The sequence below is a fragment of the Mobula hypostoma genome, chromosome 16, assembly GCF_963921235.1.
Source record: "Mobula hypostoma chromosome 16, sMobHyp1.1, whole genome shotgun sequence".
In the NCBI taxonomy this organism is placed as follows: Eukaryota; Metazoa; Chordata; class Chondrichthyes; order Myliobatiformes; family Myliobatidae; genus Mobula; species Mobula hypostoma.
This window is the reverse complement of record NC_086112.1, coordinates 52198400-52215301: the sequence shown is the minus strand read 5'-3', so window position 1 is coordinate 52215301 and position 16902 is coordinate 52198400. Positions and strand designations below refer to the sequence as shown.

The following is a 16902-nucleotide window of genomic DNA, read 5'->3' as shown; positions in this document are numbered from 1 at the left end:
AACACATCCTCACCAGCATAAGAAATTCAAGTTCAAGCATAATTATTGACTGGTGGTGCTCTGTAATGTTGGCTCATTTTGATGTGCTACCTTCAGCAGAAATGGCCATTGACCTAATTATTTTTATCCTGCTTTGAAATGCTTTGCCACTATTATTCTCAATTCTATTTCATAGTTTAACATAACCATAACATCATCAAAGCAGGCACTAATCATTACAAAATATCAGATTCAGAATCAGAATCAGGTTTATCATCAGCGGCATGTCACATGAAATTTGTTAGCAGCAGCAGTTCAATGCAATACATAATCTAGCAGAGAGAGAAAAAAATAATAATAAATAAAATAAAACATCATAATAAATAAACAAGTAAATCAATTACGTACATTGAATAGGTTATTAAAAATGTGCAAAAACAGAAATACAGTATATTTTTAAAAAAGTGAGGTAGTGTCCAAAGCTTCAATGTCCATCTAGGAATCAGATCACAGAGGGGAAGAAGCTGTTCCTGAATTGCTGAGTGTGTGCCTTCAGGCTTCTGTATCTCCTACCTGATGGTAACAGTGAGAAAAGGGCATGCCCTGGGTGCTGGAGGTCTTTAATAATGGATGCTGCCTTTCTGAGACACCGCTCCCTAAAGATGTCCTGGGTACTTTGTAGGCTAGTACCCAAGATGGAGCTGACGAGACTTACAACCTTCTGCAGCTTCTTTCAGTCCTGTGCAGTCACCCCTCCATACCAGACAATGATGCAGCCTGTCAGAATGCTCTCCACAGTACAACTATAGAAGTTTTTGAGTGCATTTGTTGACATGCTAAATCTCTTCAATCTCCTAATAAAGTATAGCCGCTGTCTTTGATAGTGATTATTTGCAATGTTTATTTTTTGGTTCTGGTCAGCTACAGAACTAGTAAATGATGGGCAAAGATCAGAACAAGAACCCTTTGTTGTGTACACTAATCACAAGATTAATTCACATCTAAGTGGTTACTTGAGAGATATACTGTATATCAGTCCAGAATAACATAATTTTAGATGACATTAAGCAGAAATATTGACCATTTAATATCTATTATCAAAATATATTGGATAATGGCCTCCATCCAAAATTACTAAACCATATGAAAGGAAATTCATTAAATAAGGATGCTTTTGGCGAAATAGTATTTGGTGCAAATCCCTAGTATCACAAGTCTGTACATTTTTTTGTGTAAATTCTGCAGACATTCTCAGACTATTTTTTTGAGAAACTAACCATCTGTTTGGCACACATCAAAGAGGGGAAGTTGGTAAGAACCAAAGAAGTGAGTTCAACATCGAAGATTCAAAAATTTTAATAAACATTAAAACAAATTTAAAGCCAGTAGAGGAATCAATGATTTGGTGAAAATTATATGATTCCCTCCTTTTCCCTTTTTAAATTTGCTGCTATCACAAACACCAATTTACTTGTGGAATTCCAATGATTTTTCCTTATGGTGCTAGGTTTGAGAAAGTGACTGTGAGTCAAGAACTTTTCTGAACTTTGTCTATTGTGTAGTGAAGTAGGCCAATAAATGTCAAAAACTCTTAGCCTGATGACTTTGTGTTACATATACTCCATAATGGTACTTCTTCAATCTCTCAGTGAGAGATCCACATGAAGAAGTTAATTGCTGCATTTCTATGCGTGAACTGTTCCAGTTTTATTGTATAAGTGGTTATGGCTTCTTTTGAGATGTGCTATGATTTAAGGATTGTTTGCTGATGTGTGGAAGTATGTTTAAACATAGGAAGTTGCAATTTTGTGGTTAAGTTTCTCAATGTTGACGGTGTGATGGAGATTGATGCTCTGTCAGTCATCAGATTCATAAGGCAACATTGAGTCTCCTGGTGGGGACTGATTTAGTTTGCTGTAACAGCATATTGTAGATTTACAGGTAACACAATAATGAGGGAAAGTAAAACACTCACAGAGTTGTATTTGGATTAATGTGATGGGACTGCTTTTAACTACTGGCTCATGTCCCAAGGGTGGAAATAATCAGACAACATTGTGTTTTTTCACTGTCAGAAAGTTCTGGGTTGATGTTTCATTTAAGAGATTCAAGGACAAAAATTTAGGCAGGCACTCCAGGGCAATACTGACAGGGTACTACACTGCAGAACTGCTGTCTTTCACATGAGATGTGAAGCTGAGGTGAGCCTGCTTGTCCTCTTTGAAGTTGACATAAAAGATGGCATAGCACTATTTTTCAAAGATACATTTGTTTTGGTGACAGCTTTATTTTCAGCTTCCAGAGTAAATCAATCACTTCTTTCTAACCTCAGGAAGGATAGCAAGGTGACCTGGGCAGCAAATTATCTTCCTGCAGCTGTTAACATCCGTATGTTATCAGCTGGTCTCATACGAAGGCAGTATTTTAGCTGCCAACTGTTTCAAAGTACACTGGAAGTCCTGCTGGGATGGCAAATCAGCTGCAAGCCTTTTGTTGTAAGGTGTCATGCTAATGCTGGCCTTTGCGTGAATAGTTTCAGAATTAAATCTCTATTTAAAAAAAAATGTCATTGCTATCTCTCTCCGTATTGCCACAATATGTCACTAAGATGTTTTATATTTTTTAAAGATAAAAGAAGAGCTAAAAACAAAAGGCATTTGGACAAAGGAAGAGGCCGGAGGTACACATATAAATTATCTCCCGACTACAATGTCGAGACTCTTGTTGTTGCCGACACAGCAATGGTCAACTATCATGGAGCTGATGCTGTAAGGAGATTTATCCTGACTGTGATGAATATGGTGAGAATAAATAACAGCTTTTTTTTAGAATTTTGCTAAATATGAAACCACAAAGCTGAAAACTTTGCTTTATGTTATAAAAAAACACTAAACAGAAACAATAAGTACTGCAGGATTAAGTGCTTATAACAGTGGCAGAAGCTGAAACCTTCATTACATCTAGTAAGGTACTCAGATAAGATTCTGAAATGCAGTAAAGTTCTGCAGAAAGAGATCTGTGAAAACCTAATTTTCTCTGGTGGGGGCTATGAGGTCCCTTCTTGTGTTGCAAACTTTATGAATTTTATGGTTCTGTGATTCAGTTCAACTGAATCGAAGGTTTTCCCATTAATTTCTCATGCACCAAGTTCTTCCAATCCATACATTGTGTCCCAAGCCTTAGGGCATTTTGATAGATAGATCGCAGGGCTTCCAGTCTAGTGTTTTTCCCTCACCAGAACAGAATAGTTGTGGGCTAGCACACACCTCCCACCAGGAATACTGCCCATCGCGTCAATAGGTTTTGCAATTATTTTTGACTCTCTTATGAAGGCTTGCAGGACACATTTATAAAGTGGATGGATAGATGGGGGGGAGCAGGGGAGGCATCTGGGTCCAGCATTAGATCAGCATACGCTGCTACATACTGTGATATTGTAATGCCTCCAAAGCATCCCATGGATTGAACAGATAGCTGCTGACTGTGCACCTGAGGTTATAATATTGTGTAATCCAGCATCTACGCTGGGAATACAGTCCAGGTGTACTCTATTGTAAGTCTGATGAACTGATACCTCAGGATGGTCACTAAAATCTTTATGGATGGAGATGATTAATATCCTCCCTTTGGTTCAATCGCCAGGTTATAGATTTGATAGCTCCTGAAGTGTGAGGTTAGAGTGACTGCCCTACAGCTGAAGTTGGCGGGAATCGAGGGGAGACTCTTCCTCTGGAATCAAAGCACACAAGAAAATGTACTTGTTGAAGGCCAGTTCCCAACCCCCAGATTGTTGCTGCATGAGTTTCTCAGGACTATATTCTAGGTCGATCCATTTTCAACTGTGCTATTGGTGGCCTTTCTTCCATCAAAACATTTATTGAGGATTGCCCTTTGTTCCATTTTGTTTTTTTGTTACTCAAAAGATGAAGCGGTACACAAATACATGCAGAGATCATGGGGCTGAAGTGAATAAACGGCAAGTAATATTTGCCCAAAACTACCTTGAGCATCTCCAACAATTAAGGACCTAATTATGCTTCCTTGATTTAAAATGGCTTTCCTTTAATGGAAGATCTTTGAAAACTTTCATGAATCAGCCGTACAATTTTGTCATCATGAGAACAAATAAGAAGCTGAATACAAAGTGAGTAGTTCAACTTCTGAATTTCAAAATCCATTTTACAGTTGCGCTGGAATCCTCTCCATTTTCATGGAAGAGTGCAACCCCAACACCACCATCCATGAACAAATGGCTAACCCTATGAGTCATCTTAAACATTCCCTCCTTTCACTCATTGTGTAGACCAGCTACAAGACAAGCAGTAGCAACTTGTCAAATCTTCTTCATTTGTATCTCCTGAAATGTAATCTGCATTATGTGACGAAAGAGGGTTACAAAAGTACACATAGACTAAGATGTTAACTGTCCTGTGCTAGCACCAGTGGGATCAACAGTTGATCTGACACCTGTCTTCAGGAGAGAGAGATAAGTAAGACAATGGAGCAGCATTTGGAAATGTTAATGAAGAGACGAGAGAGTTTAACGGAAGGAGACACCAGTCTGAGTATTGTCAAGACCGGCTCCTTTTGAACCCTGAACTGTTTGAAGTGTGATAGACAGACGATACCCCAGCAGGGGGATAAAAAGGGGCAGGTTCGCTAAGACACCACACACGACACCACGAGGTAACGAGACCCTGGAAGCGGTGCGCCCCCACAAGTCAGTGGGAGTTTTTGGAGGACTGGTCGCGGGACCAGCCATAGACGCACAGGGTGGAAAGATACGGTCGGCAGGAACCTGGTGTGTGTCCACCCTTGCCTGGGTGCCGGGTTCACCGCTGGAGAACGATCGTATCTGAAACGGAGGGGTCACAGTCGGTGACCTCAGAAGACATTACAAAGGGCTCGCCCAAAAGCTAACTGCGAGGAATATCAAAGGTCTTTTGAATCCGATTTGAATATCAGCATTCGCTCTCTCTCTCCCCAACGGCACGACGGCGATTACTGCGAACTGAACTAAACTGAACTCTGTCATTTGTGATTGAACATTTTACCCCTAGACTGCGATACAGCTGATTGACCCTATCATCCTAGTTCTGTGTACATGTGTGTTTATTCATTGCTAACCTGTTGCATTTATATCCTTACTATTAGTGTACTGTGTTGCTTATTTCTTTAATAAAACTTCCTTAGTTCCCGTAATCCCGACTCCAACTGAGTGGTCCATTTCTGCTGGTTTGGCAACCCAGTTACGGGGTACGTAACAATTATCAGAAAAGATAAGGCCAACGGTCCTGTGGCCTTCTCCCAAGTTTTAGAGCGCTTTAACAGGAGAATAAATAGCAATACCTCCTCCATTGTTGCTGGGTCCAAATTATGGAAAACTTTAGAACTGTAGTTTTCTAGAAATTTTTTTGAAGGTATTTAGACAAGATCAACAAATGCTGTTCTTACCAATGATGGCCAAGTCCCACAGAAGAATAAAAACAAGAATGAATAAGCAACATTGTATCCTTTATGTGCCTATATGATTATGTCCAATGTGCTTTTCATAATTCTGTTAAGGATTTGTACTTAATAGCAATAATTATATCCATATCTGTTTACTCTTATTGAAATTCAGACTTTTTAAAGTCCATCTGTCCAAAAGACTGATTGGACCATTACCTATGATTGGTTGGAGTTTGATGACTTTCACTGCCTTCCATATCATTTCATTTTCATGACTGTGAGTAATTCTTTTAATTAAACCTACACTCGCTATTCCTTAGCCTACATTCTATTGCAAGAAAAGAAAATGTCCAGCAAACCATTCCTTCCTGATTTAAAAAAAGCCAGTTAAAATTTTGATTTTGAACTTCCGTTAATTAATAAAGGAGGTGGACTTCTGAAAGAATTGATCATAATAATGAGGAAGTATATAGACCAAAAACTCCCATGGATAAATATAAATGGATAGAAGGTAATATGCAGCAGATAATTAAAAATATTGAAATTCCTCGTCCCCAATCCATCATTGTTAACAGGATATTTTCATTAACACAATATCTGTTAAATTTCAGCTCTAATGTTTATTTCACTTGTCCTGGTGATTAATGTTTCTAAAATCTATATGTCTACTTTAACAGCATACTATTTTTTTGTAGGTTTTCAATCTATTCCAACATAAAAGTCTTGGCATACAAATGAACCTTCGAGTGACAAAGCTTGTTCTGCTTCATGAGAGTCCGGTAAGAAAAATACTAATTAATTATAGAGTTAAAGATGCAAATGTCAGTTTGTCAGGTCATATTTTATACTGCCTTGAAATGTGAGTGAATGCAATGCAGCCACCCTATAATTTAAACCTGCTGATACCTTCATTTGTCTGTTGAATTGCTTGTCCCTGCGTGTCTGCTTATACAGTAGGTATCTTTGAACAGATCCAATATGTAGACTTGTCCATTAGTCAATAAAGATATAAGAAAATCTTGACTGATTGCTACTGTTCAGGATTATACGATGTAGTTGTGCACATATTTTCTTCTAATTATCTCACAAAGTTTGATTTTACTCCTGATCTGCACTAACACCAAGCAATCGTCACTCCTGCTCATCACTCCTACTAAACAAGCACACCAAAATATATATTTAAATATTTTAATCAAATAATGCTACAACCTCTTTTTTTGTCTTGCAATATGTTTTTTTTAGACATTGTCCTCAGCAGCAACAAGTAATTTTAAAAGCCGGGGGTGGGGAGTGGTTGAAATAATATATTCCACTTCAACATGGTTGTATCAAGGTACTTTTACCTGATTGCAGCAGCAAAGCCACTCTCATTTTGTTACAAATTTGTACTTAATTAAAGTGCACCAAAACATCCTGGCAATTTGGAATGAAATATAATTCCATAAATATTAATTCAGAAATGTCGTAGCAAAATAGTTGAAATAATTTCTTTCTCTGTTGTTTAATGGAGAATTCACGCTATTAAAGATAAAGCAGCTGATTCTGGTGTTAATTCATATTAACTATCAAAACCTATGAAGGCATAGATTTCGTGGAGAAAATTATGTGTATGTAGGTGAAATGGACTGCTGTTTTCTTTGCAGGAAGATCTTTATATAGGATACCATGGGGAGAAGATGTTGGAAAGTTTCTGCAAATGGCAACACGAAGAATTTGGAAAGAAAAATTATTTCATTAGTGATATGTCCAGTAGTTGGAGAGAAGATTTACCTGCCATTGATTCGGCCATTCTGATAACAAGGTAAAAATAGAGAATAAGATTTTAATTTGATTAAATTTGTCACTTAGAGCCAGTGTGGATCAGTTAAGAACAAGTCATATTTAACTGTTTTAAATTTTTTTAAGTGTAACCAGAAGGGTTGATAAGAAAATAATGTTGATGTGATCAAATCTGAATACCAAGATTGAATAAAAGATCAGTAGCAGCTTCAAGGAAAAAGAGTGGAGTAGTAGTTAGTTATTTTCCAGACAGTAGAATGTTTCCTCAGAGTCACTACTCTGGCACTACTTCATATAAGTTAATAACTTGCTCATGGGTATAAAAAGCATGTTATACAAATTGGTATACAACACAAAACTTGGTACGTGTTTAACTGTGAAGAGAAGTAACATACCAGGAGGATGTAAACAGTTCGGTATAATGCGCATTCACATGGTACATCAAGTTTAATGCAGAACCTTGCCAAGTGTTACATTTCACTAGGAAGGCAAATTGGAAGCAATCTAGGGGGCACAGTTGTAAAAGGGCTACATGAACAGTAAAACCTGGGAGTACAAATATTCAAAGGTTGTTGAAAGTGGCAAGGTAGATTTGGAAAATGTGAAGCCTTAGAAAGAGTAAAGAAGAGAAGATACAAAGGTTGAGTTGCTCTTGTTGGAATAGAGAAATTTGACAGAGGATCCAACGTAGATCCTGAAGTTAATGAAGAATCCACACACAGTAAATAGAAAGAAGCTGTTCCCTTCAGCAGAGCAGTCAAATGGCATAGAATGGTGATGACTGACAAAAGAACCAAGTGAGGAAAGAAATTCTACAGACTGCGGTTAGGATCTAGAGCATGCAATTAGAATCCACATTGCATGGTTAGAATCCACAATATATGGTTAGAATCTGCGATATACAGTTAGAATCTGAAGTCCACACAAAATGCTGCAGGAACTCAGCAGGCCGGACGGCATCTATGGAAAAGAGTACTGTCGATGTTTTGGGCCAAGATCCTTCAGCAGGACTGGAGAAAAAAGGATGGGGGTAGATTTAAAATGTGGAGGGAGGGAAGAGAGAAACACAAGGTGACAGGTAAAACCAGGAGGGGTTGGGATGAAGAAAAGAGGTGGGAAGTTGATTTGTGAAAGAGATACAGGGCTGGAGAAGGAAAAAAACAGAAGGCCATGGAAGAACAAAAAGGGAGGAGGAACACCCGTGGCCTTCTGTCTTCACGCAGGTATTATTGCAAGATACAATTTTTGCTATTGATATATACTGATGTTTTCGGTATCTAGATTGTTCAACACTGATCTTTGAAGATGATGCACAGTAAAGGGTATAGTAGACTATTGGGAAGTCTGTAAGGAAATGGCAGGATATGAACAGATAAACAAAAGTTGGTCAGGTAAAAGATAAAATTTGCACGTAGAAGTTGTTTTTTTGCATCTTGGAGGAAAAAGAGGGCTGAAAATATGCACTCAATGGAAGGGGGCTGAGGCTGTAGACGAAGCAAGATTGAATAAATCCTTTCTGATAACATTTTGAAAGTACAAGTACAGCCAGAAATTGAAATTTATGGCGTTATGCTTTAGGCTTTCATTTCTTTTTGTGGTTACAGTGAGCAGCAATGGATTGCTCTGTGTAGATGTGTTCTGGCACCCAGTTTTGGGTTGACTTCAGGTCTTTATTTATGCCTGTGCAGTTTGCACTAGTTGGGGTCTGAGCTTGAAAGCTCAAAACTAGTCAGAATTTTACCCATTGAACAATGAAAGATGGCAAAAAGTAAAAAGATAATTATAAATTTCCAGCATACAGCATTACACTACAATTATGATGTTCATTTCTGACTGGTTAGTCATAGATAGGACATTAAAACTATATGCAGTGTTGATTTATAGTATGATATCAAGAATGGAAGAAACTGCAACGATGAAGCATAAAAATGAGCCTATTTTCATGAGTGATAAGACATAATTAAATAAGGAATATTAGAATCATAACAGTGTTTTAATAAACTGAATAAGGGAAGTATTTTTGTTTGCGATTCAGTTACATTAAAAGGGTGGTTAGAGAGAATTAGAGAAGTTAAAATAGTAACCCTGGGGACTTTTAACAGCATGGATGCCTAGAAACAGCCCAAGACCTACCAATTTGCAATAAATATTGGTCATGTGCTAGTAAACAAGTGTTTAGTTTGTGGTCACTACATGGAAATTCTGCAGTGCTACTGATTCAGACTTACAACAGGATAGGGAATCAGCTCCAAGTTAACACTGCATCTGTCCAGCATTTAGGGAAATTGGCCTGAGGGTGAACATTGGAAGGAAGCAGGTTCACATCCATTGATAAGCAGGAAAGATTGAAGGTTACGATTTAGTCAGTGTTGGAGATACATTAATAATCAGGAGACTTTTGGTGGTTGCTTTGTGCAATCTGAAGGCTGTGGGTTGGTATCAATAGTTAGGGAATGTAGTCAACTGCTAGATATTCTGGATTATACGCATTATTACTATTTTTTTTTCATTTTAGGAAAGATTTCTGTGTACAGAAAGATGAGCCTTGTGACACTGTTGGTAAGTGTAAATATATCAACACCTTGAGCTTTTAAGAGTCATCTAGGAATTCAGTTTTGGTTTCAAGTATGAATGTCTGTGTTCATTGCATCTTTCTGTCAAAACTGGACTCCTTTGTCTTCAATGGAAATGAAGTTTAGAAGTGAAGTTTATTGTGCTAACACTTGTATGCCCATGCCTTTAGTGCTTGCAGATCAAAACAAACCTTTGTGGTCCAGTTTCAGCTTTGTACTTCGTAAAATTCCTGTTGTTAGTATTACAAAATATTTGATGCACAGGAAAATAATTTCTGCTGTCTGCCAGGTGTAGCCAAAATAGTCATACATTTTGAATCTCAAATTAGCCACATCTGTTGCATTGGGGAAAGATTTGTGCATTATTGCTTGGCTTATTTCCATAGGTAGCTTTATTCTGATTTTTTTTTGTTGCATCCTAAACTTATGTGCAAACATTTGACTGGGAATAGGACAATAATTCTGCATATACATCATTAAAAGTAGGTATGTGATAGTAAAACCTTCAGTCAAATGTTTAAAGTTTTCACTGTGAATGCAAATCAGTGACAATGGAGAAATCTTTGTGTTAATTAATTCAAATTAGTGCTATACATTCAATACAGTTAATATCATTGCATCTGTTTCCTGCTAAAAATAAGTTCTATTCAGTTTAATTTGCAGGTTGAGTCGGTGGTGAGGAAGGCAAATGCAATGTTAGCATTCATTTCAAGAGGTCTAGAATATTAAAGCAAAGATGTAATGTTGAGACTTTACAAAGCACTAGCGAGGCCTCACTTAGAGTATTGTGAGCAGTTTTGGGCCCCTTATCTAACAAAGGATGTGCTGACATCGGAGAGGGTTCAAAGGAGGTTCACAAAAATGATCCTGGGATTGAAAGGCTTGTCATATGTCATATTGTCAGCATTTAATACTATCATTCCCACAATCCTGATTGAGAAGTTGCAGAACCTGAGCCTCTGTACCTCCCTCTGCAATTGGATCCTTGACTTCCTAACTGGAAGACCCAGTCTGTGAGGATTGGTGATAACATATCCTCCTCGCTGACAATCAACACTGGCGCACCTCAGGGGTGTGTGCTTAGTCCACTCTCTATATACGCATGACTGTGTGGCTAGGCATAGCTCAAATACCATCTATAAATATGCTGATGATACAACCATTGTTGGTAGAATCTCAGGTGGTGACGAGAGGGCATACAAGAGGGCATACAATAGGCCAACTAGTGGAATGGTGCCGCAGCAACAACCTGGCACTCAACATCAGCTGTTTGAACTGCCAGAGGAAGTGATCAAGATGGGAATAGTTGTAACATTTGAGAGGCATTTGGATATGTACATGGAGTGGAGGGACTTGGAGGGTTATGGGCCAATGGTAACTGCAAAAAGATGACATGGCGTGGATGGTAATGATCCTTAATGATGAATGATGCCTTCTTGATGCAGTGCCATCTATAGATACTGTCAAGGGTGGGGAGGGACGTGCCCATGATGTCCACTACTCTCTACAGCTTCACGTGTTTCTGCACATTTGAGTTGTTGTACCAGACCATGATGAACCAAGTCAGGATATTGTAAAACTTTGTTACAGTGTTTGGTGAAAAGCTGGACCTTCATAACATTATAAGAAAGTAAAGTTGTAGGTGTGATTGCAAGTATGTGCTGTGCTCAGGCCTGGTCATCCAATTTGTTAACATCCAGGAATTTAAAGATGCTGACTTATCCACCTCCGGTACCCAGTGTGGTCTGCCTCATGTTCATCCTCCTTTGCCTTCCTGAAGTTAATAATCTGCTCTGTAGTTTACTGGCATTAAGCGAGAGTTTACACTACTACTCAGATTCTAATTCACTCTGTTGGTGAATTAGAAGGCGGCACTGGAGCTGTGCTTAGCCACCACAGACGTATGTATAGGAGTAGCGCAGAGTTAAGCGTGCAGCTTTGAAGGTGCCCATGTTTTGATGATCATTGAGGGGAAGGTGTTGTCACAAATCCTTACTGTTTGAGGTTTGTCAATGAGAAGGTCGAGTGTCCAGTTGCAGAGGGAGGTACAGAGATCCAGTTCTTATATAGGATGATTCTGTTGGATACTGATCTTTGTCCAGAATCAGAATCAGGTTCAGTTTCATCATCACTGACATATGTCGTGAAATTGGTTGTTTTGTTGGATTAGAGTGGCCTGTTCCTGTGCTGTTTCTCTAAATAAATATATAAAAATTAATAGATTCATAATAATGATCTTTACTGCCAAATGAAGCAGCAATTGATTTTTTACAACCCAAGGGAGTGAAATGGCATCTCACGCTGACTTGGTGCCAGCTAGGTGGTTGTAAGAACATGACATTGGATCATATGTTTTGAAATCCTTGCAAGTCTGGTGTACTCATCAGTATTTGGATAGTAAATGGTTGCAATAATAATACTACTTAGAAATGTATGATGTTACTTAAATTGTCTTTTTAAAAGATTAATATTGATAATACTTGGGTAGGTTTTCTAAAATGCTTTATTTATTTCAATCTGTCTCTGGTAAGCATTTATTAATGGAACAACAGCAAATCCACATAAGTAAGCAACAAGACTCATCCTGTTCCTTAAAAAGTCCATAATAACTGTTACTACTTCGTTATTCAATGATAATTTCTATTCAAAATTACTATGGCCTGCGAGAATTTTTTAGAAGTTTATCACCAATTTGGGCACGTGCTCTCTAAACGGCTTGCCTCATCCAGACTAGATTGTTTTCTGAAGAAATTGACTTTGGTTGCTGTACTATAGACTAATGTGAGCTCCGCCACATATCTTGTAAATCGTAGATTGACAATGTTGTCAACAAACACTGTTCAGTCGATGTCAGATGAGCGAAACGTTTTGCAGTTGTTACACAGGATTAACAATAAATTATTTAGTGATATGCAAATATTCAGTTCAGGAAAGGGCCCTCGTGAGCTGCTGTTGCAGATTAGTCACTGTACACAGTTGCTTCACCAGCAGAATAGACCCGTGGCCCAGTTTATATTGGGCCTTGGAGCTCAGTTAAATGAGAGTAGCAAGCTGTGAAAGAGGGCTGGGTCAATGAAAGTATGTAAGAAATTCAAATAAGAATATGCTAATACCCGACCTTTTACCTCAGCTCTACATTGCTGCCCGAATGCCATATCACTTGACTTCCTTAACATTAAAAAAAATCTAACACTCTCTTCATGTTCTGAGAGTGGGAAAATGACGTTAGCTTTCTATTTGATGAAGATAGATCATGGGAAAGGCAGACAGGATATTCAGGGGAAGTAATGAGAAAGGAGCAAATTGATTGGAACGGAAGTAAAATATTTGGGTAAGAGCTGAGTGAGATCCTATAATTAATATTATATTCTGCATAGGGCAGATTGTCGCAATCTTCCATTACCCAGCTCCTTATTCAAAGGAAAGTTTGCAAAGTTCCTTTAAGGAAGGATGCTTCGATTACATTTTGGCCATGTTTTCCTGCTATGCCTGAAGCAAGCTGTGTTTTTTGCTTCAGATAAACATTAAGCCATTAATGATCAAACACCTGCTTCAGGCATTGGGCTTGTATGACCATGTTTTATTTTTACTGATAATTATAGCACATGATGAAAATATACAGTAATTTGATAGTTCGGTGCATTTCTCCAGCGTCATCAAATTCCAGCCTATGATGCTTCTATTGCAATTCTTTTGCTATTTGTCAGAAGTAGTTAAATAACTTCTTGTATGCATTGGTTCAGTTCAACATTTGAAACAGCTTCTCCTTTTCAAGCATAATTATGACATTCAGAAGGCATTGACAGACAGTGAAATTTATGGTCTGTTGGCCACTGTGAGCAAAGAGCTGGTGATAATATAGATCATTAACAAAAATGTTTAAAAAGTTTTACTCAGCCTTGCTTAATCCAGTGAAGGAGGTATTTTCCTGGTCAAACTAAATCTATCATTTATTAAATAAAAATGAAAGCTAAGATTACTATTCTACCATTAAGCAGAGAATTACATGGCTAATACCAAAGATGCCTTTGGGAAAATCTCCATATTAGATGCAGTTGAGGCACTGTTCCCTCTATTTTGTAATGACCAGTGTGCACAAAAATCTTGCGCTATGCAATTTCTTTGCCCAATGACAACAACATGTGTGCACTGAATTTTATATATAAAGGTATACATTTTAAAAGTAAGCAAAACACTGTCAATGAACTTTAATCTCCTCTGGGTGTTATTGTTTTGCTTTTGTTTATCTGCACGAGACATACGTAGCAGGCTTGCAATGGGTAATGAAGGATTTTTTCACCTGAGATTTTGCACACCGTCCAAATGCTATTTGCTTGCTAAATGACCCTTTAAGATGTCATTTCCAAATATCACTCCACTTCTTCCCACTTGCAAATTCTCAGCAACTTTTGCATCATGACAATACACGCAGGTAACACCAGTTTCTGTATTGTACATAAATATTTCTCATAGCTGCACGTTCCTGAGCTCATGAGCTTTCAGTGTAGCAGTTTCTATTGTTTCATTAAGCCATTCCGCTCTAAATGAATTAGTAGTTCCTTTGTGTTTCTTGCCCTTTGCTTCTTTGGAATTTGGCATGGTGAATCAATAATTTCTTCAATAAAAACAGTATAAATAACCAGTTCTAAAATCTGAGAGAAATCATCACAAACTCCACATTGTCAATGCCATCCACGTCAGAAACTGGAAAAGAAATATGATTGTGTACAATTGTGAAATATACTTAACATGTCAACGAGGTAGAGGGTGACAACCTTTTGTGCACAGTTGAAATTCCTTTGTGCACTAGTAGCAAAAGGTGTGTGCGCATGCACACGGGCACACCTTAGAGGGAACATTGAGTTGAGGGATATGGTGCATATGGCGAGCGTACTCATTAACTCAGCTAAGGAAGTTTTCAAGGAAGGAGATGTCCTCATTTTTTTAAATGCACTCATGGCAGGATAAAAATTTATTGCCCTTGCTAATTTCCTTGTATTAACCAATTACTAATTGACAGACTTTCTAGCCTATTTCTGTGTCTGTGTCTGGAATCGCATTTGCACCAAAATGCATATAGCTGGCATATTTGTCTCCCTGAGGTACATCCTTGAATCAGATGTTTTTTTTAAAACTATGTGGTAGTTTCATGGGCACTAATTCTCATGTTGGGTAGTGGGTAGTGGCTCCATATGTCACTACTACAGGGCGTGACGACCCTGCCTTTCACTAGTCTGGGGCTCAGTTGGCTTCGGCTGACAGTACCCGGTATGGGCTCCTATCCAAGGTTACGGGTCCCACTGCCCAGTGGGTATCTTCGGGAGAAGAGAAGGCTAAACACAGTACGTGTGCTTGCAACACTGTGTGTCCGACAGAGTGATCAGCAGCACTGGGGCTCCACAGGGGACTGTCTTGTTTCCCTTTCTCTTCACCATTTACACCTCGGACTTCAACTACTGCACAGAGTCTTGTCATCTTCAGAAGTTTTTGGATAACTCTGCCATAGTTAGATGCATCAGCCAGGGAAATGAGGCTGAGTACAGGACTACGGTAGGAAACTTTGTCACATGGTGTGAGCAGAATTATCTGCAGCTTAATGTGAAAAAGACTAAGGAGCTAGTGCTAGACCTGAGGAGAGCTAAGGTACCGGTGACCCCTGTTTCTATCCAGGGCGTCAGTGTGGACATGGTGGAGGATTACAAATACCTGGGGATATGAATTGGCAATAAACTGGACTGGTCAAAGAACACCGAGGCTGTCTACAAGAAGGGTCAGAGCCGTCTCTATTTCCTGAGGAGACTGAGGTCCTTTAACATCTGCCGGACGATGCTGAGGATGTTCTACGAGTCTGTGGTGGCCAGTGCTATCATGTTTGCTGTGGTGTGCTGGGGCAGCAGGCGGGTGACAGACACAAACAGAATCAACAAACTCATTCATAAGGCCAGTGATGTTGTGGGGATGGAACTGGACTCTCTCACGGTGGTGTCTGAAAAGAGGATGCTGTCTAAGTTGCATGCCATCTTGGTCAATGTCTCCCATCCACTACATAATGTACTGGGTGGGCACAGGAGTACATTCAGCCAGAGACTCATTCCACCGAGATGCAGCACAGAGTGTCATAGGAAGTCATACCTGCCTGTGGCCATCAAACTTTACAACTCCTCCCTTGGACGGTCAGACACCCTGAGCCAATAGGCTGGTCCCGGACTTATTTCATAATTTACTGACATAATTTACATATTACTATTTAACTATTTATGGTTTTATTACTATTTATTATTTATGGTGCAACTGTAACGAAAACCAATTTCTGCCGGGATTAATAAAGTATGACTATGACTATAAAGAGTAAACCCTACACAAACCCGGAGTGGAGCCCCTAAGGCCATTGGATGATGTATCATGTCACCTTCCAGCAGCTCCTGCAGCTGTCCTGTTTACATTTGAATGAATAATGTGATAGAGTCATAGAGTTGTCCATCATAGAAACTAGCCCTTCAGATCAACCCATCCATGCCGGTTATGATGCCTGTGTAGCCCCCCCGGCCACCCTCAGGTTCGCTCGGCTCACTGTCGTCTAGGGAAACAGCCCTCGGCCCCCAGCAAACTGGGTAATTAGTTTGTGTGGATGCTGTGTGATGTACCCCACGCCGCCCAAATAACAGACAATATACCAGATACGATTAAATGATTTACAGTTTATAGATATTACTGGAACTATATGATTAAGAGAGAATAAAATATAAAAGGAAAATAACAGGCGCCACACTTATCAAAGTTCAATCTCTTCGTGCACTAAAACAGTTGGAGCTCAAGGACCTTCTTCTTCACCCTGCAACCCCTCGGACCACCTCGACCGGCCGCCTGGGACCAACAACGGTGGTTGACCAGACGCTCCACACGAGTCCGTCTCCGTCTCCTCTCCTCGCCGAACGCCCTCCTCGGGGTTCGACCCCGTTAGCGGACATCACAGCACCTGGTCCGTCCTCTGACTCTCTCTCCCGCCTTCTGCCCCAAAACCCCGCGCATGCAGTATCTTCAAATAAACCAAAAACGTAACAACTATCCCAATTGGTTAATAACATATTTCTTATCACACTCTGAACCAAAACAAGCTGCT

At 39.2% G+C, this 16902-nt stretch overlaps 1 protein-coding gene across 2 annotated transcripts in view; it reads left to right on the top strand.

The window, feature by feature from the left end:
- The window catches only part of LOC134357401 (A disintegrin and metalloproteinase with thrombospondin motifs 19-like), a 381779-nt gene that overhangs the window by 21985 nt on the left and 342892 nt on the right, over positions 1-16902 (top strand). For both annotated transcript variants that reach the window (XM_063068949.1, XM_063068950.1), the window contains exons 4-7: positions 2608-2780; positions 6126-6209; positions 7074-7231; positions 9725-9768. In XM_063068949.1, coding sequence (XP_062925019.1) covers positions 2608-2780; positions 6126-6209; positions 7074-7231; positions 9725-9768 — 459 coding nt within the window. The remainder of the gene's footprint in view (positions 1-2607; positions 2781-6125; positions 6210-7073; positions 7232-9724; positions 9769-16902) is intronic.